Source organism: Sinocyclocheilus grahami, unplaced genomic scaffold (assembly GCF_001515645.1).
Source record: "Sinocyclocheilus grahami isolate Dianchi unplaced genomic scaffold, SAMN03320097.WGS_v1.1 scaffold306.1, whole genome shotgun sequence".
Taxonomy (NCBI): Eukaryota; Metazoa; Chordata; class Actinopteri; order Cypriniformes; family Cyprinidae; genus Sinocyclocheilus; species Sinocyclocheilus grahami.
In genome coordinates, this window is record NW_015505485.1 from 340332 (window position 1) to 362932 (window position 22601).

Here is a 22601-nt window from a genome sequence, read left to right on the forward strand (position 1 = left end):
GTCTTCACACAATTTTGAAAGAATGCATCAATCAAAACAATTTATTAACCAGTCTGAAACCACCAAATTCTGTTAAAGAATCAATACACAAACATCACACCAAAATCATTACAGAATACCCTCCTCTATTCTCAAACACTGAAACTACTTATTCTCAAACCATAAAACATAAAAGATGTCGAAATAAACACAAATGAAAAAAAAGTCATATAAGATCATATAAACTGATGTAAATAATTATCACAAAATACTCTTTCTAATCATTACCACCACACAGGTAGAGCAGGGCCTTCTGGTAATCTCCTTCAGAGTCTTCCTAAAAATAGTGGCAAAAACAATGCTAAGATTTATCTGTGTGTGTGTGTGTGTGTGTGTGTGTGTGTGTTTGCATAACTTGCCTGTATGGTGTTATAGAGTGATTCTCCATACTTCTTCTTGTATATTGCTCTGACGTCCAGCATATCTCGTTCACTCCTGGACACCATGATCCTTATGAGAGTCTCATCATCAGTGCCGGCACGCTGTCAATAAACAAACCAATAATGTGTGAAATCAGTTGTTTCATTATCATTCAGACCAACACACTCATTTAATAAACAGGCCATAAATAGTTTTTATTTTTCCACTTGAAGTGTCAGCATTTGATAATACAAAATGAGCAGCAAATGATCCAATTCATGATCGTCAGAGGGGGGGAAAACTGATGAGAATCTCATGGAAATAAGCCTTCTTACCCGCATAGACTCTCGAACAGATTCAGCAAAATAAGCAGCCACACTTTTTGCACATTTAACTAAAAGGGGGAGAGAGAGAAAAATTAGTTTTAAATTTCAGTTAAAAGGATAGTTCACCCACCAGTGTCATTATTTACTCACCCTCATGTTGTTCTTAACCTGTATGCTGTTATTAAAGTTATGCAGCTCGTCATACAACATCAAGTGACCTTAACAAGCCTTTATGTGAGGAACAGACTGAAATTCAGGTTGATTTCACAGATTATCTTCAAAAGTAAAATTGTTACAAAAGTCAAATTTCTGTCCATTCCTCACAGAAAATAGCTTCAGAAAACTTGACAAATTTGTGTGTTTTGCTTCTCTTCTCTTCTCTTCTTTCTTTTGCCCTTTTGTTATTTTTTTTATTGGACCATAGTTGTTTGAAAATGTTCTAAAAATTTCTTCCACAGAAGAATAACAGCACACAGTCCTAGAATGACATGGTGAGTATCACTTTCCTTTGCATTTTCTTGGATCTCGTGATCTTCTTAGTTGACCTTTTTATTCAAGAAATTAAATCTATTTTACCAGACAGAACTTTGGGGGAACTATTGTTTTAAGTTTCATCATAGAGTAATGGTTCAGTCCGACCAAATAGCAAACAAACTCGTACGTTTAGCCACACAGCAGGGATTTTCGTACCCACAGCCAGCAGCAGTGCTTCCAGGTTCCCAGTGCACTCATTTTTAAATTTCAGTTAAAAGGATAGTTCACCCACCAGTGTCATTATTTACTCACCCTCATGTTGTTCTTAACCTGTATGCTGTTATTAAAGTTATGCAGCTCGTCATACAACATCAAGTGACCTTAACAAGCCTTTATGTGAGGAACAGACTGAAATTCAGGTTGATTTCACAGATTATCTTCAAAAGTAAAATTTTGACAAATTTGTGTGTTTTGCTTCTCTTCTCTTCTCTTCTTTCTTTTGCCCTTTTGTTATTTTTTTTATTGGACCATAGTTGTTTGAAAATGTTCTAAAAATTTCTTCCACAGAAGAATAACAGCACACAGTCCTAGAATGACATGGTGAGTATCACTTTCCTTTGCATTTTCTTGGATCTCGTGATCTTCTTAGTTGACCTTTTTATTCAAGAAATTAAATCTATTTTACCAGACAGAACTTTGGGGGAACTATTGTTTTAAGTTTCATCATAGAGTAATGGTTCAGTCCGACCAAATAGCAAACAAACTCGTACGTTTAGCCACACAGCAGGGATTTTCGTACCCACAGCCAGCAGCAGTGCTTCCAGGTTCCCAGTGCACTCATCTTTTATGCTCTCTTCATCGTCATACAACATCAAGTGACCTTAACAAGCCTTTATGTGAGGAACAGACTGAAATTCAGGTTGATTTCACAGATTATCTTCAAAAGTAAAATTTTGACAAATTTGTGTGTTTTGCTTCTCTTCTCTTCTCTTCTTTTTTTTGCCCTTTTGTTATTTTTTTTATTGGACCATAGTTGTTTGAAAATGTTCTAAAAATTTCTTCCACAGAAGAATAACAGCACACAGTCCTAGAATGACATGGTGAGTATCACTTTCCTTTGCATTTTCTTGGATCTCGTGATCTTCTTAGTTGACCTTTTTATTCAAGAAATTAAATCTATTTTACCAGACAGAACTTTGGGGGAACTATTGTTTTAAGTTTCATCATAGAGTAATGGTTCAGTCCGACCAAATAGCAAACAAACTCGTACGTTTAGCCACACAGCAGGGATTTTCGTACCCACAGCCAGCAGCAGTGCTTCCAGGTTCCCAGTGCACTCATCTTTTATGCTCTCTTCAATGTCACAGCCGGCAATCTTTTTGTAGGCATCAAACACTGAAACAGGTACACCAAAGCCATTAGGATGGCCCTTCAAGGCAGTCTGAATGCATCAAAAGGCGTTGAACACACAAATATGCACCTTTTCTCAGGTGTTCCGCGCTCCTGTTGCCGAGTATGTTGATGAACTTGTCCTCGTCCGTGCCGAATTTCTCCTCTCCAGCAGCAAACAGCTCCTGAAACACGATCAATGAACAAACACTTCTAAGGTTCGCAACTTAAACCTAAGAATCCAGTTACGTCTTTTCCATGTTTACATCAACATTCATACGCAACACTAATGATTAATCCAAACAACTGGGTACAGTTTATAACAATGGATTCAAAACTCTTTCAGTTTAAGTTGTGAAGCACAAAAGGAGATATTAAGCACAATGCACAAGCATCTGTTGATTATAATAAAAGTGGATTGTGATTTACAATACCAAGCTACTAGAAGGACAAGAAAGCACCATAAAAGCTCAAATGAATCATATTGTTTCAGAAGACTTGTAATAACGTGAATCAGTCATAGACTGCTTTTATGGGGTTTTTGTCTTTTCTGGAGCTTCAGAGTATAACTCACCATCCACTTTGCATGGAAAAAAAAGATGCTTTGGTATTCTACCTAACATCTTTTGTATTTCACAGGAAAAAAGAAGATATTGCAAGGTTGAAACAATAGGAGGGTGAGTAAATGACAAAAATCACACAAAATAAAAATGACATTGTTTCTTTACATATTTACTTTTAACTCAACTTTAAAACTATAATGTTTAAACTGTTCATATCCATTTTTCTTTGTACAACAAAATAAAGAAAGTCATATAATTTTAGAATAAGCAGTAAATTATGACAAATTTTTAGGGTAAACTGTCTCTTTAAGACATTCACAATACTTTATGAGTGTTTAATCATCCAAAAGTCTGACTATGAACTTTACCTTTGCATCTTTCTCCACTTTGCTCTCATCCACTCCCTCCTCCTTGTTTCCCTGAGTACAGGAATAGAAATATAAACCAAGGTCAGAGAAACATCAGCCCTCCTCCATCACCGCATATGCTGAGATGGGGCGTGGAATTTTCCCTAACCTGGTAAACTCCAATATAGAATTACCCACACTTTACCCCTGAGAACCATTTAATCTTCTCAACAACATTAACTCAAGAGCTGTTTTAATTACTTAAGGATGACTTCACTGCTGCTCATGTTATCATTCCAAGAGCAAGCTGCTCTGTTTCATCTCTCTACCTTTTTTTAAGCATCCTCTCCCACCTCTGGCCATTATCAACACAATGACTGAAATCGTATATCACAGTATGAGTAATTTTATATATTGGTAATTTAATAATGATATATATCATGAGAAATTATATATATCATGTTATTTTTGCTGGAAATTATACTAGATTTTAATTTTTTTTACCTGTGCAAGGATCACCAGAAACCTCTGGTAATGTCCTGACGTATCACCCATGATGTCTTTTTCCAGCTTGCTTCCATATTCTAGGTCAAGACACATGAGACGGGATCTATTGACAGTTCACACTTATCTCGACAATTGCTGCTTATTGGTCCCATTGGAATAGTCTAATGGGAAGGGATCAGTTGTAACAGTGATGCCTTGTAGAGATGTGTGCTCCATATGGACTGTTTGTTTGCAATACAAACAGTAAGGCATCTTTGGAGAAGAGAAACCTGAGAACCATTTAATCTTCTCAACAACATTAACTCAAGAGCTGTTTTAATTACTTAAGGATGACTTCACTGCTGCTCATGTTATCATTCCAAGAGCAAGCTGCTCTGTTTCATCTCTCTACCTTTTTTTAAGCATCCTCTCCCACCTCTGGCCATGATCAGCACAATGACTGAAATCGTATATCACAGTATGAGTAATTTTATATATTGGTAATTTAATAATGATATATATCATGAGAAATTATATATATCATGTTATTTTTGCTGGAAATTATACTAGATTTTATTTTTTTTTACCTGTGCAAGGATCACCAGCAACCTCTGGTAATGTCCTGACGTATCACCCATGATGTCTTTTTCCAGCTTGCTTCCATATTCTAGGTCAAGACACATGAGACGGGATCTATTGACAGTTCACACTTATCTCGACAATTGCTGCTTATTGGTCCCATTGGAATAGTCTAATGGGAAGGGATCAGTTGTAACAGTGATGCCTTGTAGAGATGTGTGCTCCATATGGACTGTTTGTTTGCAATACAAACAGTAAGGCATCTTTGGAGAAGAGAAACCCACAGTTTTACAAAAAAAAATTGTCCCTTACCATTTGAAATTAATTATTTTGAGTGTTCAAAGTAAATATAAATGGACATGTTCATGTATCAATCTTACAATAATGGGACATTTTAATTTCAGCCATGCCTGTGCCTGCACATTGAATATTACCTTTCTTGTAAGCTTTGGCAATATCTTTCATCTCATCACATGTCCTGGATGCCAGGATCTCAATTAAAACTTCATCCTCTGTACCCACTCCCTGTAAGAAAATAAAAAATTAAAAGATAACCACTCTGAGATGAGACAGGCTCAAGTTTATCATAATGTAAAAGCATTTTCACAACAATGTGTTTTCTATTCTTTCTTTTTCTAGTTTTTTATTATATCCCATAGAAGATGGAAATGTTTGACATTACCTTGATGGCCTTATGGAGTTCACGTGCATCATATATTGTGGATGGAAACATGAGGGCCACAATGAGATCCTCTAACTTCCCTCCAAGCTCTGACCTTAAGTCTTTCACCAGATCCTGTAGAAAGGGACAAAATAAGCAAATGAGAGAGAGAGAGAGAGAGAGAACATAAGCCAAGAAACAGAAGAAAATATATTGCCCATTAAACTGGAGATGTGAAACTCATTAGCATTTTAACATTGTTTTAGACATTCATGACGGCACTGAATTATATCAACATCAATAAGAGGATGCATGCAAAACAACAGTCCAAATGAATAATCTTGATGTACTGCTATTGATGCACAGCAGTGCTTCCAAGTATTTGAATCGAACAACAATCATGCTTGAATACCTTTTGTCTACATTTTGAACAGCATTTTATTGTGTTATAATTTTCAGAAGAGCATGTACTTACAGTGAAAAGACATTTTTACATAATTTAGATTCAACAAACTGAGTATTCCTGGTCTGACACAAGATAATAATGTAATTTGCTCACCTTGCCAAAAGCCTTTTTATAGGCTGCTTTTATTTCCTGTCTCTGCGCATTACTGCGAGCTGCCAATAACATGAGGATGACATCTTCATCAGTGCCTGAAAATAAAGCATCCACACCAGCTTATAGAAGCGGACGAAAGTAAGCTATAGTGTAAGAGTGAGCTGAAGATGTTTTTCTTTAGGGAGTCCCTTCTAACTGGCCATACGAACAGAAACAGAAAAAACACCGAGATCTTAACAAAAATGGGTGAACTCTCTTAAAGGTCTGATTTGTCAAACTTACCGATCCCTTTCATGGCCTTGCGCAAAACTTCTGCATCATGCTTTGCATTGAAGTTCACAAAGGGTTTCACACTTCCTCGGGTTGCCTGCAGAAAATACAAAATCAGAATCATAATATAATATAATTGAGACTGACATATGGTTCTGTTCTAAAATGCATAATGTGTCAGGTTAACTACAAATATTCTTTGAAGGTTCACCAACATGAACAACATGAACAAAATGATTTTCTGCCCTTACTGGTTATCGGATATGTTCTCACATCAGAAAAGACTTTATGAAGTTTGCAGGGCAAAATATTTTTGATATTGAACCAGAAGCAGAAAATCAAGTTTGGGTATTTGCAGGCTAAATAGGAAAATGCCAAACAGAAATAATTAAGATATATAATTCAAGGCACTAAAAAACATGAAGACATGTGGAGCAGGTGCATTCTGAATGGATTAGCCAGCGCAGGTGTTTGAGAATATGAGAAACATAAACCACATTTATTAAACCTCATGCTTGCAATGGCTTGTGTCTTTCATCATTATCATGTGGAAATATGGAATATATAGTTTAGCACACAGATATGAACCAATAATTGTGGTAACTGTTTGCAATAAATGTGCTCTCAGAAGCAACCATATATTAACAATTCTTGTTTACATTGTAATTGTATCTTTCTGGTAACCCTTTAAAACCTCTGTAAGCACTATATACACACAGTATATAGTATCGCTGTAAATGTTAAATGTTAATCCATACACGACTGATTAAAGATAGACCAAGATTGCAGCTCAGGTTAATGATAGTGCCGTGGTGAAGGATGAGATAAGGTATAGGGTTCGGCTTTAGGGTTCACGTTCAGGTTGAAAGTTAGGGAGCAGTTAACCCCAGGACCTTCGGTCCAATTTAATACCAAAAGCAGTAGCTTTAACCTTTCCTTGCTCTTATGCTGTCTATAATAAAGTGCTACAACAACAACACACATAGGATTGTCTTAGAATCACATCACCTTGTAAAACGGCCCATGTCGTAGCATTAAACTATTAAGAAACAACACACAATATGCCAGCCCAAGCATGGCTAATCCTTGTGGATGAACTACAGTATATGGGTGTTTGCTTGGTGGCAGGTGTGGGATGATAAAGCTACAGTGACCTATTCGGTGGGTTTCCTCAGTCTGATCTGACACAGGTCTCATCTGCTGTAATCCAATCATCCATCACCTTAACCTCCATGACAATGGTCACCATGCCAACATAGACCTGATAACTTATTCTTGTTTATGGGAATTAATGTATGTGGAAAACTGGCCCCTTTATTTATTTATGATTATTACAGTTATAATAGGCTAATACTTGTATTTGTATACTTCTGGTTAAACTATTAGTTAAACTGATAAAAAAAAAACTTCAACCAACATTAATGTTATAAGCTTAGAGTTAAGCCAGCAAAACATGACACAAGACAAAGTCCCAAATTAGCCTAATAAAACTCATCATAAATTAAAATGTTAATATTGATACAAATGGTGATATACATTTTCAAATATTACTTGTGAAATTCTATTTAAAGCATAATCATTATTTGATCACCGTTTAATCGACTGCTTGTGGTGTGCTTACAAATTCCATGTAACAAATGCAAAATAATACAAATGCAGCTCAACTCTTACCATTTGTACAGGTACAGGCAGTACTATGTGAAGTTCTGTGGGGAGGAAAGTACATAAAGTTATCATTATCAGACCAATTCACCAATGATTGAAACTCGTTACGTTGTGATGTGAAATTACAGGTCCTAGAATCGACAATTGTGTAGCTAAATGACTTTAAGTATGTTCATCAATAATTCCTGTCATTTAGGCTACTTATTTAAGCCACGCTGTAACAATACGTTATCTGTTCAGGACAGCGAATATACCTACCTGTTGAAGTATTCAGTCACCTGTGCACGAGAGGTCAGACTTCTGGCGCGTGTCAACAGTCAGCGAGCGAAGTTGATGTAGCGGGATGTAGGACACGCCCTCAAAACCAGCTGTCAATCATCTTGACTGACGTGCAGAACAGAGTCGATAGTTGTCAGTAGCTGGAGGCTTTATATTCGATGTTCGTGTCTAAGGGAATTTATATTTCTCATTTTTTTGTAGACAAAAGAATTTTAATTACTGTTATTCAAAATAAGTAAATTGTTATAGAAATGACCAGGAGATGCGTATTTTTGAAACTCTTTTACAGCAAAACTCCAATCGTCCACAAGTGGCCAGTAAAGGGCTAAATTTGGGCATTTTTTAACCTTAAATATATTTTTTTAAATACTTTTTTTCCCCCTCTAACTATTGAATTTCAACACTAGGTCTATATGCATCACCCGAACAATTGTGTCATTTGCTACATTACAACAATGTAATTTCCATCACATCTCAAATTATGTTTCACAATTGATAACATTCTGTAGTAGAAATTACATTTTAAAGAAAACAAAAATAAAATGACTTCTTTGTCTTGAATAATTTCGTAGCTATCAAAATAGTTATGTAGTAAAACAGTTATACAAAATATATATGTAATAATATAAATATTATTTTTAGCTTTTTGCATACTTTGATAAAATTCTAGCTAGTTTGGTGCAACTGTATATGTTGAATTTTTTTGGTTGCGTGCATACTAAAGGTATTATACATGTTTTCTTTAGATGAAGTTCAGATAATGTTTGCTCAGCTTTGAACATAATCAATAGTTTGAAAATTATTCATTATAGCAACATCAGGCTGTGACAGAAGTAATAACCAGAGCACTGAGAAGCCCTCTCTGAAAACTGATTGATGGGCAATATAGTCGATATATTGCTTGAGCCTTCCTTAAAGAATTATGTTTTTGTCAGTGCCTTTTAATGATATGCTTATTTCATTTATGTGATTTATAACCACTTCAACACAGCAAAATAAACCATATTTTTCTGTGTTATGTAAATAAAGCATACTCATTTCCTGCCAGAGAGAGACAGGAATAATTATATTAATAATTATTAATAAATGACTAATGCATCAGTGCCTGAAGTGCACCTACGTTCACTCATACCATAAGTATCCCTCATCAAATAGAAGAACCCTGCTGTTTGTTTGGTTAAATTGCTCAAGTATGCAGTGTGGTGTGAATTTAATTTTCTCACTTGCCTCATGCACATAAACACACACCCTGTGAATGGTTTAATAAAAGCAACAGAGCTGACTTCATTGGGATTCATTGTTGAAGATGTTTTACTAGCCCACTGATTGTTATAATGCTGATTGAACCATGTGTACACGTATGCAAATTGAAATACATTTTTAGAAACACTTCTTAATAAATGGATCTTTCTTCCATGTGAAAATCAAGGTGTGAGCATTGCTATTAACCTTTTGGTTTTGACATTAGTGCTTTATGGTTTTCATTTTGTTTTTACCTTTATGTAACCTTTAACATTTTTAGAGAAATATTATTTTCTCCGTCTCCAGCATAATTTAGGTTTATTTAACTTCATTCAGTGTGCCAAAGAAAGAACAATAAAGTACTACTGAAAGAAATACAAGAACGCAGGAAAAAAGGATATATAAAAGGCACATTTCTTTTACAGTGTTATCAGCAACACAAACATTATATTTGAACATTAAACAGCATTGAGTGTGGCAGGTCTCCATTGCTAGTTAGCAATTCCAAAAGGAATTCAGAGTTGCGTTATGGAAAATCATCTTTCATTTAAGACATTTTCTCAATATGCAACATAATTGATTCCACTCTTTTATTTATAAATAACCCTCTTCATACCATTGACAAACAGTAGGGAGAAAAATCTATTCTTGCCCTGAAACTAGTTAGCAGAGATATTGACTGATCCTTTAATTAATCTTTTATAAAATGTGCATGTGTGATTTTGTGTGAGTGAATAGTATTGGATTTCTACAAACTAATTTAGGTTGAATTAATGGTATTATAACTCTGTCTAGTAAATAAATTAACTTTGCATGTATCTATTTTTTACAAAGAATTGACGTCAGAGTAACATTTTTATCTTTAAAAGAAAACACACGTTTCTGAAACAGAATAGTGTCTGCTAAAACATATAAAGCATCTGCCATGCTATAGATGAATACATAGTCAGAAAATACATCTCACATTTCCATTGCAAAGCTTTAAAAGTCCTCATTACAGTTTTTCATTTTTTCATCCCTCCAAAGCACAGTGTTTGCTGTCACATCTTTCATTGTCCAGCAGTTTCAGAAGTCAGAGCTGTATGCAAATCCTCCAAAGTCTATTTTTTTTCATCTTTATCCATGATGTTTCTCTCTCAGAACACGATGATGTCTGCAGGATCCCGGATGTGGCTGAAGGGTGCTATTGCCTATAGAGTTCCTGAGCTGTTTAAACAGCATCCACAGAAGAAGTCCCATCAGAAGCAGCAATACTGTGAAGAGCCCCACATACACACTTAAGTTCCAGCCCCATCCCGCTGTAAGAGGCAAAGAGGTGGACGCCACCAGGAACCTCCTCGGGGAGGGCATCAGTTGCAATAAAATTGCATAAAACTACTGTAGTTCTTTGAATCCTCAGATCAAGCAGTGTGATAGTTCAGTTCACATTGGTGTGTAAGATTTATCCACGACAAGTGTCCTTGATGTCCCTCTGTCATTAAATCTTTATTTATTATCCAGAAGGAAGCGTGCTGTCTCTGTGGTGTTGTGCAAAAAGAGAATAACATCTTTATCCATGATGTTTCTCTCTCAGAACACGATGATGTCTGCAGGATCCCAGATGTGGCTGAAGGGTGCTATTGCCTATAGAGTTCCTGAGCTGTTTAAACAGCATCCACAGAAGAAGTCCCATCAGAAGCAGCAATACTGTGAAGAGCCCCACATACACACTTAAGTTCCAGCCCCATCCCGCTGTAAGAGGCAAAGAGGTGGACGCCACCAGGAACCTCCTCGGGGAGGGCATCAGTTGCAATAAAATTGCATAAAACTACTGTAGTTCTTTGAATCCTCAGATCAAGCAGTGTGATAGTTCAGTTCACATTGGTGTGTAAGATTTATCCACGACAAGTGTCCTTGATGTCCCTCTGTCATTAAATCTTTATTTATTATCCAGAAGGAAGCGTGCTGTCTCTGTGGTGTTGTGCAAAAAGAGAATAATGCTTGAAGTCCTCTCTGCAGCTGCGCCCCCTCCTACTGTTGAGTCACATTCACGCCCCTTCATACACTCCTGTGTGTGTGAGACCAAAATGCCCCCCCCCCCAAAAAAAAAACTAAAATCGCTATTAAACATGCTTAATAATGTAATAGTGAAAATCTCTAAATGTAGAAAGGTTTAAGTAAGTTTAGAGATAGAAAATATCATCACAGCTTAGTGTAAAAAACAATAGAAATCAATGTGTGTATGTCTGAAAAAACAACAACAAAAGATCAATATGATGTAACCTTGGTTTCTTAAACCAGCCTTAGATGGTTTGGCTGGTCACCAACCCAGCTTGACCAGTCTGGGATACCAACTACTCATAAAACCAGAAAACAAATGTATTATTTTATGTATGTCTTTTCAGCAGGGCTCTTTCTCCAAGATAGTTTTATTATTATCTGAAGACATACTAAAAGCATTTGTTGACATATGCTTCAAGCGATGCTTGTATGCTTCATATCAGCAAAATAAAACTAAAAACCTGAGTTGGAATAATTAATTAAATAATTATTCGAACACATGTTTTATTTATTTTTAATATTTACATTTATTTAATTCATTGTTTCAATTATTAGGGCACTAGGGAAAAAATAGAAACTGCTGGAAACAGGAAACTGGGGAAATTATTTATTGTTTTTATCAGGTTTTTAGGGCATCAGGGGGAAAAAACTGCTCGAATGCTTTTTGACTTGATTAGAATATCAAATATTTTTCAGTGGTTTGAACTAATCTTATTACGCTTGCTGTTACCATGGTAACCAGAGGTGGTTTGGGAGGCTGACAAACATGGCGCTGCTGAGGCAACGTGTTAGCTGCAAACAAAAACACTTTTGCTGCTGCTGTACCTAGACAGATTTTTTTATGTTTGTCCGCGAAGCATATCGTTTGGATAAATGTGTATGAAAAGGCAGCATAGTTTTTTTTTAATTTATTTTTTTTTTACATAGAAATGCGACTTTGAATTGTCTTGTAAAGCGGACCAACGGACACAGCTAACGTTAGCCACTTCATCTGCAGCAGAATCAGCCGCTAACTAACGTTGACTAATCCGCAGGATAATCCAGCCGGTTGTGACGACTAGTCAGGACCACTGTGTCCATTGGAAGAACTCGAAATACAGATTTCTATTTCAAAGTACCTTCTTGGGGAATTAATTACACAGAACTACTCTGGGGCATCTTCAATATCAACGCTAAACAGAAAACGGTTAAGCTGTCACAATTCAAAGGGATCTGTGGAGTGATTATTCTGACAAACGAAATGGAGTTGAACTTAAATCACGTTGATTATCTCCAGGTAAGGTCTCAACATCTCTATGTATTTGCATATCCGCTGTGATTTACAGTGATGGCATATGTGCACTCGGTCGTTTAAAATGCACACTTGTAAGGCCTGTGACTGAGCCACTTAGGTATTTTATATATTATTAATTATCAGAAAGGAAATTTACTAATGGCCATGTCATCTATGTTGTCTCAGGTTGGAGTGACTTCTCAAAAAACCATGAAACTTCTCCCAACTGTGGGGCGAAAAGCAACTCAAAAGGTATATCTGCATCCCTTATAAAAGAATATTCCAGGTTTAGTGTAAATCAAGCTTGTGAAAATCATCTGTTCACAGAAAATCATTATTACCAATACCATACATCTTATAACACAAATAATATTACTCATTCCTCACAGTGCTGACAGTTATGCAAAAAAAAAAACTACATTACATTATCAGTAATCAGTAAACGCAAGGAATATTCTTTTAACAGAAAGTTCTATCTTAAAACTTGCTGCAAGTATATGAAATCAGGTATTAATATCCATAACTAAAATGTACAGTCTTATGAACGTTCCATAGTTTCAAGGACTGCTTTAGACTTTTTCAGGGGGTTACTTTGTAAAACAAGGCCTCTGGAGATTAGATCCCACTTGTGAAAGAGCATGCGACATGTTCTTTTTATTTGAGCATGTGCTTGACATTTCTCCCCCGCTCAGTTAAACAGGGAGCAATGTCTATAAGCAACCTGTTGTTGTATCTGGTGATGCTAGTGTGTCGTTTTCTCATTTCAGGTGGTTGTTGCAGATTATGATGGTGTTGTGACCTGTTTTGGAATGAAAAAAGGGGAGGCTGTGGTATTTATCAGAAGTGTTTCCTGTTTTAGTGTGCACAAGCATTCAAAAGTTTAGGGTCGGTCAGATGTTGGAAGGGAATAATACTGTAAAATCAGCAAGGATTCATCAAATTGATGAAAAGTGACAGTAAAGGCATTTATGATATTATTAAATGTTTTGATTTAAATGATAAAATACTTTTATTTTGAACTTTATATTCATCAACAAATCCTGAGAAAAACCATGGTCTTCACAAACATATTAAGCAGCACAACTGTTTTCAACATTGATAATAATAAAAAATATTTCTCAAGCACCAAATCATTGTGATTCATCTAACATCATGTGACACTGAAGACTGGAGTAATGGCTGCTAAAAATTGAGCTTTGCCATCACAGGTATAAATTGCATTTAAAAATATATTAAATCAGAGGACAGTTATTTTAAATTTTTTTAATATTTTACCATGTTACTATTTTTGATCACATAAATGCAACCAAGGTAAATATAAGATACTTATTTCAAAAACATACAAAAACCTTATTGACCCCAAACTTTTGAATGGTAGTGTGTATATTAATATAAACAAACAAAGTTATTTTTTCTCAATGGGAGAATAAATGTCTGTCTTTTTTGTCAGCCTGTGTTCAAATCACTACCAGGACAGAAGATCTCCAGACTTGAGCTTGGAGGGGCTTTGGGAACCCCACAGGAAAAGATCTTTGTGAGCTCTGGCTCTGAAGTGAGAGGATATACTAAAAAGGGCAAACAGTTTCTTACATTTGAAGCCAACCTAACAGAGAGCATAAATGCCATGTGAGATCTGCTTCTTGATTTTCAGACTCTCTCAACTTTGGGTATTTCTATATTAGCAAATTTGATAATGCACGTAACACGGTGTCATTTTGGATGCTTCACTTTTTGTTCTGCCTTACTTTCCCACAGGCATGTTTCAGGGGCAGATCTGTTTGTGTGTGCCAGTTACATTTATAACCATTACTGTGACTGCAAGGATCAGGACTACTACCTGTCAGGAGACAAGATCAATGACGTCCTGTGTTTACCTGTGGAGACTGTGGGCCGCATTGTGCCCATCCTGGCCTGCCAGGACAGAGTACTTAGAGTATTGCAGGTAGTCCGAAACACTCTCTAGTCATGTTGGCCACCTTTTGTCTCTACTTTATTACCCAATTATACTTTAGCTATCACTGGTAGCCGTGATATCCTTTACTTGGTGGCCATATCCAATTCATGATGCTCAAGTCCACAGTCATCCTACATTTTGTGCTCCATCAGGGCTCCGACCTTCAGTACGACGTAGAAGTTCCCGGACCTCCAACTGTTCTGGAACTTCTCAACAGAGATGGCGGTATGTGCTAAAAATCTGCTCACTCATTTTAATGTGAAAGAATGTATTGTTTTGAGTCTGGATATTTGATGCATACAATCTTGATCTTCAGGAAAGGGTGGTGAGGAAGTTGTTTATGGAACAGCTGATGGGAAACTAGGTCTTGTGCAGATTACCAAATCTGGACCCATTACTAGTTGGGAACTGGATAATGAGAAGAAAAAAGGAGGTGGGAATTAGATAGTGAGGGGTTATTTGAAATTAAAAATTGAAGCCATGCTAATTTGCATTGGTGTTTTGGTGTTTTCAAGGTGTGCTTTGTATTGATACTTTTGACATTGTTGGTGATGGTGTGAAGGACATTCTGGTGGGAAGGGATGATGGGACTGTGGAGGTCTATGGGTTGGACAGTTCAAATGAGCCAGTGCTGCGCTTTGAGAATGTGAGTGTCACATTTGAATGATAAGCGATATATGGAACACCCTCATTTTGTCTCAAATTAAATTCTGCTGCACTACAGTTGTGGTAATTGTCTTTCCCTGTTTACAAGGTTTTGTCTGAGAGTGTCACATCAATCCAGGGTGGCTGCGTCGGAAAGGATATGTATGATGAAGTTCTTACAGCAACTTACACAGGTTAGCTGGGGCTGTTTGATAAAAGCATTTTACTATGTATTTTCTAAGAACAATACTGTGTGGGTGATGTTAGTATATCATTCACCTGTGTTGACTGAGAGGTCATGTGACTGGTTTCCAGGATGGGTGTCAGGACTCACCACAGAGCCTCAGCAGATGGTTGCAGGCCCGGGGGATGAGATCAAGATGAGCCGGGAGACCCAGGGGAAGGTGGCTACACTCAGGTACTACACATCCGGTTGTTTCCTGCCATGATGATGAGTCTAAAACAGCAAAAATCTGTTTACCAAACTGACATAGATTTTGAAACACCTTCTGACATGCCTTGTTTGGTAATGCATGTGTTTGTACAGGGCAGAGTTAGAGCAGTTGCAGGTGAAAGTGTTGCAGGGCAGAGAAAAATACCAGCAGAGCTCTCAGTCCAGCACGGCAGTGTCCGCTGTGCCAGTCTTTAGCATCAATGACAAATTCACATTGTGCCAGGATGATGCCAGCTACAGCCTCACACTAGAGGTGCAGACCGCCATTGACAACTTGCTGCTACAGGTGAGAGCAATACACTAATTTATCTTGCTTTTATTTATATAAACTACTGTTCAAAAGTTTGGGGTTGGTAAGATTGTTTTAGTGTTTTTGAAAGAAGTCTCTTATGCTCATAAAGCCTGTATTTCTTTGATCAAAAATATAGTAAAGTCAGTAATATTGTGAATTATTACTACAATTTGAAAATAACTCTTTCCATTTGAATATATTTGAACATTTTTATAATTTATACATTTATTTCTGTGATGGCAAAGCTGTGTTTTTAGCAGCCATTACTCCAGTCTTCAGTGTCACACGATCCTTCAGAAATCAGTCGAATATGCTGATTTTGTGCTCAATAAATCAGTCAGCATTGAACTGGAAGTCAGAACTGGAACTATGCATTTTAATTAGTTGTATTTTAGATCTTCGGTAATTCAACATCATTTTTACATGTCTTGTAATTTCAGCATTGTGAAGTTTCCTTACATTCACTTACATGTGTTTTTGTTTCCGACAGAGTGATGTTCCCATTGACCTGTTGGATGTTGATAAGAATTCAGCAGTGGTCAGCTTCAGCGAATGTGATTCAGAGGTAAAGCACCTGTGTGCCACATCATTAAGCTTACTTAATGACCACATCACATGTGTTTGCAAAACTGTCTTTGTTTGTTCATCTAACCCCACAGTCAAACGGGAACTTCCTCCTCGCCACCTACAGGTGCCAAGCAAATACCACTAGGCTGGAACTGAAGGTGTCTACTTCTTTAGATAATTTTCAATATAATAATGTATATTGTATTTTTTCTTATATTGCAAGGTAGGCAATATATCTGAGCATTTGTCCTGATTTTTCTCTAAGGTGAGGTCTATAGAGGGTCAGTATGGCACCCTTCAGGCTTACGTGACGCCAAGGCTTCAGCCCAAAACCTGCCAGGTTCGACAATACCAGATCAAACCCCTTTCCCTCCACCAGAGGACACACGCAATTGATCAGGAACGGTGAGCTTAGAGACACACAATGGTTTATCACACAATTCTTATCATGCATTTATTCTGCCAGCTAAACATTACTGTTATTCTCTCTTCATGACTAGGCCCATGAACACCTTGAGACTGACAGGACAGTTCAGTTTTGCAGAGATCCATTCCTGGGTTGTTTTCTGTCTGCCTGAGGTCCCAGAGAAAACCCCAGCAGGAGACAACATCACATTCTACTTTCAGAACACTTTCTTGGGCACACATCTAGAAGCCACCTATTGGTGAGGCCTACCTGTTCAATATCCAAATATGTTTATTTATGAAATGTAAATGTACTATTTTTAAGTACTATTTTTCTTCATGTGCATATGATTGTTTTGAAAAAAGAGCTGATTATGATTTCAAATATATTTATTACAGTTGGACAAAGATCCTACTAGATGATTGCATTATTAGAGGAAGTTTTCAGTAATCAGTCTTTATACATTTTTGTAATGGGTTCCAGTAAAGGTGAGGCAAACTTCAAATCAGACAACATTTCTACCATATCCATACTGAAGGATGTTTTGTCCAAAGAGGCCACGAAGCGAAAAATCAATCTGAATATATCCTACGGTGAGTTCACAAACTGATCTATTAAATGGTTCAACTGAGACGATGTTAATATCAGATTACAGTTATCTCAATTCTTTGTGCATCACATATAATTAATATGTGTTTTTTGTGTTGGTTGTTATGTTGGTTTCAGAGGTGAATGAGGACTCTGTGAGCCATACTCTTCAAATGATTCATCCCAAACTAGAGTATCAGCTGATTTTGGCCAAAAAAGTTCAGCTTATTGATGCGTTAAAGGTAAAACATAAAGACTAAAAAAGCCCTGCTAAAAAAAACAAGCCTACTGAGAGTGTGTGTGTGTGTGTGTGTGTATGTGTGTGTATATTGTATGCAGGAGCTGCAGGTGCATGAGGGGAATGCAGATTTTCTGATTCCAGAGTATCGCAGTATACTGGATGAATCTGCCCAGCTCTTAGAAGAATATAAGAAACAGCCAGCTCACTTAGAAAGATTGTATGGTGAGTGAATTCAGATGAGCAAGGGAGATGATATTTTACAATATGTTATTTGAAATTTTACATGTTAAATTATTCACATGTATTGTAGATTTCTATAAGATGTTTAATGTATAATGTTTTTCTCACAACCCCTGTATATTCAGATGATGTCTGCACAAGAAATAATGACACATCTATGGGTAAACAAACCATTTTGTGTTTTCTTACAGGTATGATCACTGATCTGTTCATCGACAAGTTCAAATTTAAAGGACAAAATGTCAAAACAAAAGTTTCACAGCTGCTTGCAATTTTGAACAACTATGAACTTGATTCATTGATGGAATTTTTCAGTGAAGCTTAATGAAATGTAAAATTAAAGCACTTTTTAGGAATGTGTTTTGTGAATTTTGTTTTTTGCAATAAACATTTGGTATTCTATAGGGATCAAGCTGATTGTACCATTACAGAATCAAATTCAAATGTTCAATGTAATAAACATAAAAACTATTTGTCACTGCAGTTGTTTTTTTTTAAACTCATCCATTGTCTAGTTGCATTTCTACAGAAATAAAACAACAAGTCATGAAAAATGTGTCTGTTTTGGATGTAAAATTAAAGCACTTTTTAGGAATGTGTTTTGTGAATTTTGTTTTTTTCAATAAACATTTGGTATTCTATAGGGATCAAGCTGATTGTACCATTACAGAATCAAATTCAAATGTTCAATGTAATAAACATAAAAACTATTTGTCACTGCAGTTGTTTTTTTTTAAACTCATCCATTGTCTAGTTGCATTTCTACAGAAATAAAACAACAAGTCATGAAAAATGTGTCTGTTTTGTTTGTCTTTCAGTCCAGATACAAACTTTCAGTTATTCATATTTTAATATTTAGCTTTATTTAGGGGGGAAAAACAATGTTTGGTTTGATGGTTATGACAGCAGTATTAGAGACAGTGATTATTTGCTATACAAATTAGAAATTGTGAACATAAGTACCAAAAACATAGAAAATATTATTTATATTCAAAATGATTATAGTTGTTTATGTTGTTTATTTTCAGTATTTTTTAAGTACTGCTTGGTCAGAACATTACCCCAAATGTAAGATTTACCCCTGTATATTTATATACTTGTAATTCTTGAGTTTGTATATTATGTATAAACTTGACATCATGAGCTTAAATTTTACACTGTGCTCAAACAGTTTCAAAATTCCTTTGAGCCAATGAAAGTAACTTTCAACGGCTCGCTTAATAAAAGCAGAATCGCAGTTTGTACTTTCCAGGCTTCCGTATAATCAGTGACGTTTGGATTTGCTGCATTCTGATTGGCCCGTTTCAATAGTCGCGGGCTACTTGAACTGAGACAGCCACAATATCAAGTCAGGCAGCAGCAATAAATAAAATAAAAAAAAGCAACAAGGCGCCGTTCGACTTCATAGTAACCTCTTTTGTGAGCTCTCCGTGCCGTGTTGAGGGTTTTCCACACCGCCATGGCGCGATTTCTGTAGGATAGTATTGTTGCATGATTTATTTTTGAATCTCGGTTTTGTAAAACGCCGCTGGCGACTGTTTATATCGTGTTTTTGTCCGGATTTCAACAGCTCGTTTCTACCAGTTTCCCTGGTTAGTCTGCTTATCCACGCTTGATTGGTTATTCACGTGTGTGGTGTTTGATCAAACGTGTTAAAACATCAAACCCTGGTGTTTAAATGCTTTCAACCATCGATCCATCTCGCAGGGCGACTGGAGGTGATCTGCTGCTGTAAGGATGTCATCTGTCGGTCAAACACAAGGAAGCGCGGTTCAAGATTCGGGAGCAGATATTCACAACCAAGAAAACATGCTTTCACGGCTACGCGGCGCAGCAAAGAACCGAATTGAAAACCGGGAAAATGTCAACCCTAAACCAGGCAACAGGACTGTTCTGGGCGCCCTGGAGAACAATCAGCGACGGCAGCCCGTTCTGCGCGGCGCTAAACAGGTTAGAGCACGCATGGCTCACGAATATCAAATATGCTTCGATTATAGACTTATTTCATCAGCTTAATTGTAGCACGTATGAGTATTTAGTTTAATAATCAGTGTGTTTTGCTTTAACAATTGCTAACTTTTAACATTGACTGACTGACGTTAGATGAACTGAACGTTGCTTTAGTTGAACCAGTCAAAGTGCTCGCAGGCTTTGTTGTCCCTTTGAATCACGAATCTAAATCTCGTAACCTTTTGTCTACCCTTTTGGGTCAAACTGCATTTATGGCGCCACAGGTTAAAATGAAATGCAGTGTTAAATGTCCGCACTCATTCCCTCGCAATGCGCAGACCGCCATTTTACAAACCCATTCACTGCTACCATAGGAAACCGGGTCGGGTGGTTAAAGGGGTAGTTCACCAAAAACGAGTTCATATTCTGTGGACCACAAAAGATGTTCTGCCAAATATTTGTGACCTGAGGCTGTCATTCTGCCTAACATTTGTTTCCATGTGAGAATTAATTACGTTTTGGTACATTTCCATTTCTGGCCAGCTGTCCCTTTAATACTGCAACAGGTGCATATCCACAGTTTCTAGTGCAAAGTGTAAGTTCACCTTTTTGTTCAAAATCTGGGTACAGTTTTTCTGGAGTGGGGTTACATTTACGCCAACATGAGTCACCACACCATGAAAATTTGGATTAAAAACAGCAAGTTTTTTAGATGAACTGAACGTTGCTTTAGTTGAACCAGTCAAAGTGCTCGCAGGCTTTGTTGTCCCTTTGAATCACGAATCTAAATCTCGTAACCTTTTGTCTACCCTTTTGGGTCAAACTGCATTTATGGCGCCACAGGTTAAAATGAAATGCAGTGTTAAATGTCCGCACTCAAACCCTCGCAATGCGCAGACCGCCATTTTACAAACCCATTCACTGCTACCATAGGAAACCGGGTCGGGTGGTTAAAGGGGTAGTTCACCAAAAACGAGTTCATATTCTGTGGACCACAAAAGATGTTCTGCCAAATATTTGTGACCTGAGGCTGTCATTCTGCCTAACATTTGTTTCCATGTGAGAATTAATTACGTTTTGGTACATTTCCATTTCTGGCCAGCTGTCCCTTTAATACTGCAACAGGTGCATATCCACAGTTTCTAGTGCAAAGTGTAAGTTCACCTTTTTGTTCAAAATCTGGGTACAGTTTTTCTGGAGTGGGGTTACATTTACGCCAACATGAGTCACCACACCATGAAAATTTGGATTAAAAACAGCAAGTTTTTAACATGCCGCTCACACCAAAGATCAGATCCTTTTTTTTATTTTTATTGAATCTTAATCTATTTCAACTTTAATTATTATTTACTTTAAACAAACATGTTAAAAAGGCACTTGTGTGCTTTCCTGAAGCTCAAACAGTTCTCATGACAGCAAGATTTTGGGTTAAATTCCCAGTGAAATAAACATGCATGGACTGAACTTGCTCTTTCAGTGAAGTTTCTTCAGAGAACGCATGTGATGAAAGCATAAATATAACTACCCTCTGAGTATAGTTGAGAAGCTAACAAACTATTTCAGGTCTGTGCAGCTGCCTTTAATAATTGTCAAACTGACTCCCATACATCAGATTTGTATTATAAATTTGTATGCATATTCCACATCACAGTGTTAGAGAGATACTTCGCATATGTCTTTGTGACCTTAAATCGGTCAATTTCAATAAAAAAATAAATAAAAAAAAAACAGTATTTCCAACCACTCAAAGTTGAAATGGGTCAAATTGACCTGCTGCTGCAAAAAGGGCCTGCAATTACCGATGTAGTGTATAGGACTGTTTTCCCCAGCACTCTAATCCAGTTTTCGGTTTACAGGTCTCTGGGCCCCAAATAATTGCATGCAAATCTGAAGAACATGGCGGTTTTGGAGAGAAGCCCTCCACAAGGCCACCTGCTTTTCAGATCCATGTGGATGAGCCTGATGGTGCATGCTCTAAGAAACCATCTACCAAAAGAGCAACCATGGATTGCTCTCCTCTAACACTAAATCCCACCGTGACCCGCCTAAGGCAGCCCCTCGCCACTATCGATCTGCCCGTGGAAGCCAGTTTTGGTACGAGAAACAACTTCAGTTAAATGCAATGCTTATACTGTCTTCTGTTGTACTTTATAGAAAACCCGAAATACAACTTGTACAACTCTTTCTAATACATAGATTCTCCTATGGATATGTCGATAATTGAGAGTGAGGAGAGGTTCACAAATGTAAATGAGGTCTCAGATTATGCGGCAGAAATACACGCACACTTGCGGGAAATGGAGGTGAGGATGTGTTAAGTTCTCCTTTTTAAGCTCCTCTTTTAATGATGCATGTTCTCTACTTCATGGCTCAATGTTTATGGTTGTTGTGGGTGGGGGTGTTTTTGTTATTTATTTTAATAAATCATGCAGGTCAAGTCAAAACCAAAAGCAAGTTACATGAAGAAACAGCCCGACATCACAAACAGCATGCGAGCCATTCTGGTGGACTGGTTGGTGGAGGTGGGAGAAGAGTACAAGCTCCAGAATGAGACCCTCTACCTGGCTGTGAACTACATCGATCGCTTTTTGTCTTCCATGTCTGTCCTGAGAGGAAAACTACAGCTGGTGGGCACAGCTGCTATGCTTTTGGCTTCGTAAGTATCTTTGCATTAAAGCCTCAGACTGCACAACCCCCCCCCCCCCCACCCCC

General features: G+C 37.1%; 3 protein-coding genes across 3 annotated transcripts in view; 2 read left to right on the forward strand and 1 right to left on the reverse strand.

The window, feature by feature from the left end:
• Positions 1 to 256: 256 nt before the first annotated feature.
• On the reverse strand, positions 257 to 8055 carry LOC107601470 (annexin A5-like). Its single transcript, XM_016293650.1, has 13 exons — positions 7977 to 8055; positions 7725 to 7759; positions 6066 to 6150; positions 5784 to 5878; positions 5246 to 5359; positions 4998 to 5088; positions 4572 to 4651; positions 3520 to 3570; positions 2680 to 2773; positions 2499 to 2594; positions 735 to 793; positions 399 to 521; positions 257 to 316 (listed from the first exon to the last, which is right to left on the reverse strand). Exons 2-13 carry the CDS (start codon positions 7725 to 7727, stop codon positions 257 to 259), a joined length of 951 nt encoding a protein of 316 aa, XP_016149136.1. The 5' UTR covers positions 7728 to 7759; positions 7977 to 8055.
• A 3979-nt stretch (positions 8056 to 12034) lies between these two features.
• LOC107601472 (Bardet-Biedl syndrome 7 protein homolog) lies at positions 12035 to 18279 on the forward strand. Its single transcript, XM_016293651.1, has 19 exons — positions 12035 to 12555; positions 12739 to 12804; positions 13320 to 13382; positions 14003 to 14178; positions 14308 to 14494; positions 14659 to 14731; positions 14823 to 14939; positions 15022 to 15152; positions 15261 to 15345; positions 15467 to 15569; positions 15699 to 15891; positions 16388 to 16462; positions 16557 to 16622; positions 16730 to 16869; positions 16965 to 17129; positions 17354 to 17463; positions 17597 to 17700; positions 17798 to 17921; positions 18131 to 18279. Exons 1-19 carry the CDS (start codon positions 12520 to 12522, stop codon positions 18262 to 18264), a joined length of 2148 nt encoding a protein of 715 aa, XP_016149137.1. The 5' UTR covers positions 12035 to 12519; the 3' UTR covers positions 18265 to 18279.
• A 924-nt stretch (positions 18280 to 19203) lies between these two features.
• LOC107601447 (cyclin-A2-like) overlaps positions 19204 to 22601 on the forward strand; it is a 5844-nt gene continuing 2446 nt past the window's right edge. Inside the window, exons 1-5 of the mRNA XM_016293630.1 lie at positions 19204 to 19531; positions 19647 to 19889; positions 21746 to 21983; positions 22086 to 22192; positions 22322 to 22545. Of these exons, the coding sequence (XP_016149116.1) occupies positions 19677 to 19889; positions 21746 to 21983; positions 22086 to 22192; positions 22322 to 22545 (782 nt within the window). The 5' untranslated portion in view covers positions 19204 to 19531; positions 19647 to 19676. The remainder of the gene's footprint in view (positions 19532 to 19646; positions 19890 to 21745; positions 21984 to 22085; positions 22193 to 22321; positions 22546 to 22601) is intronic.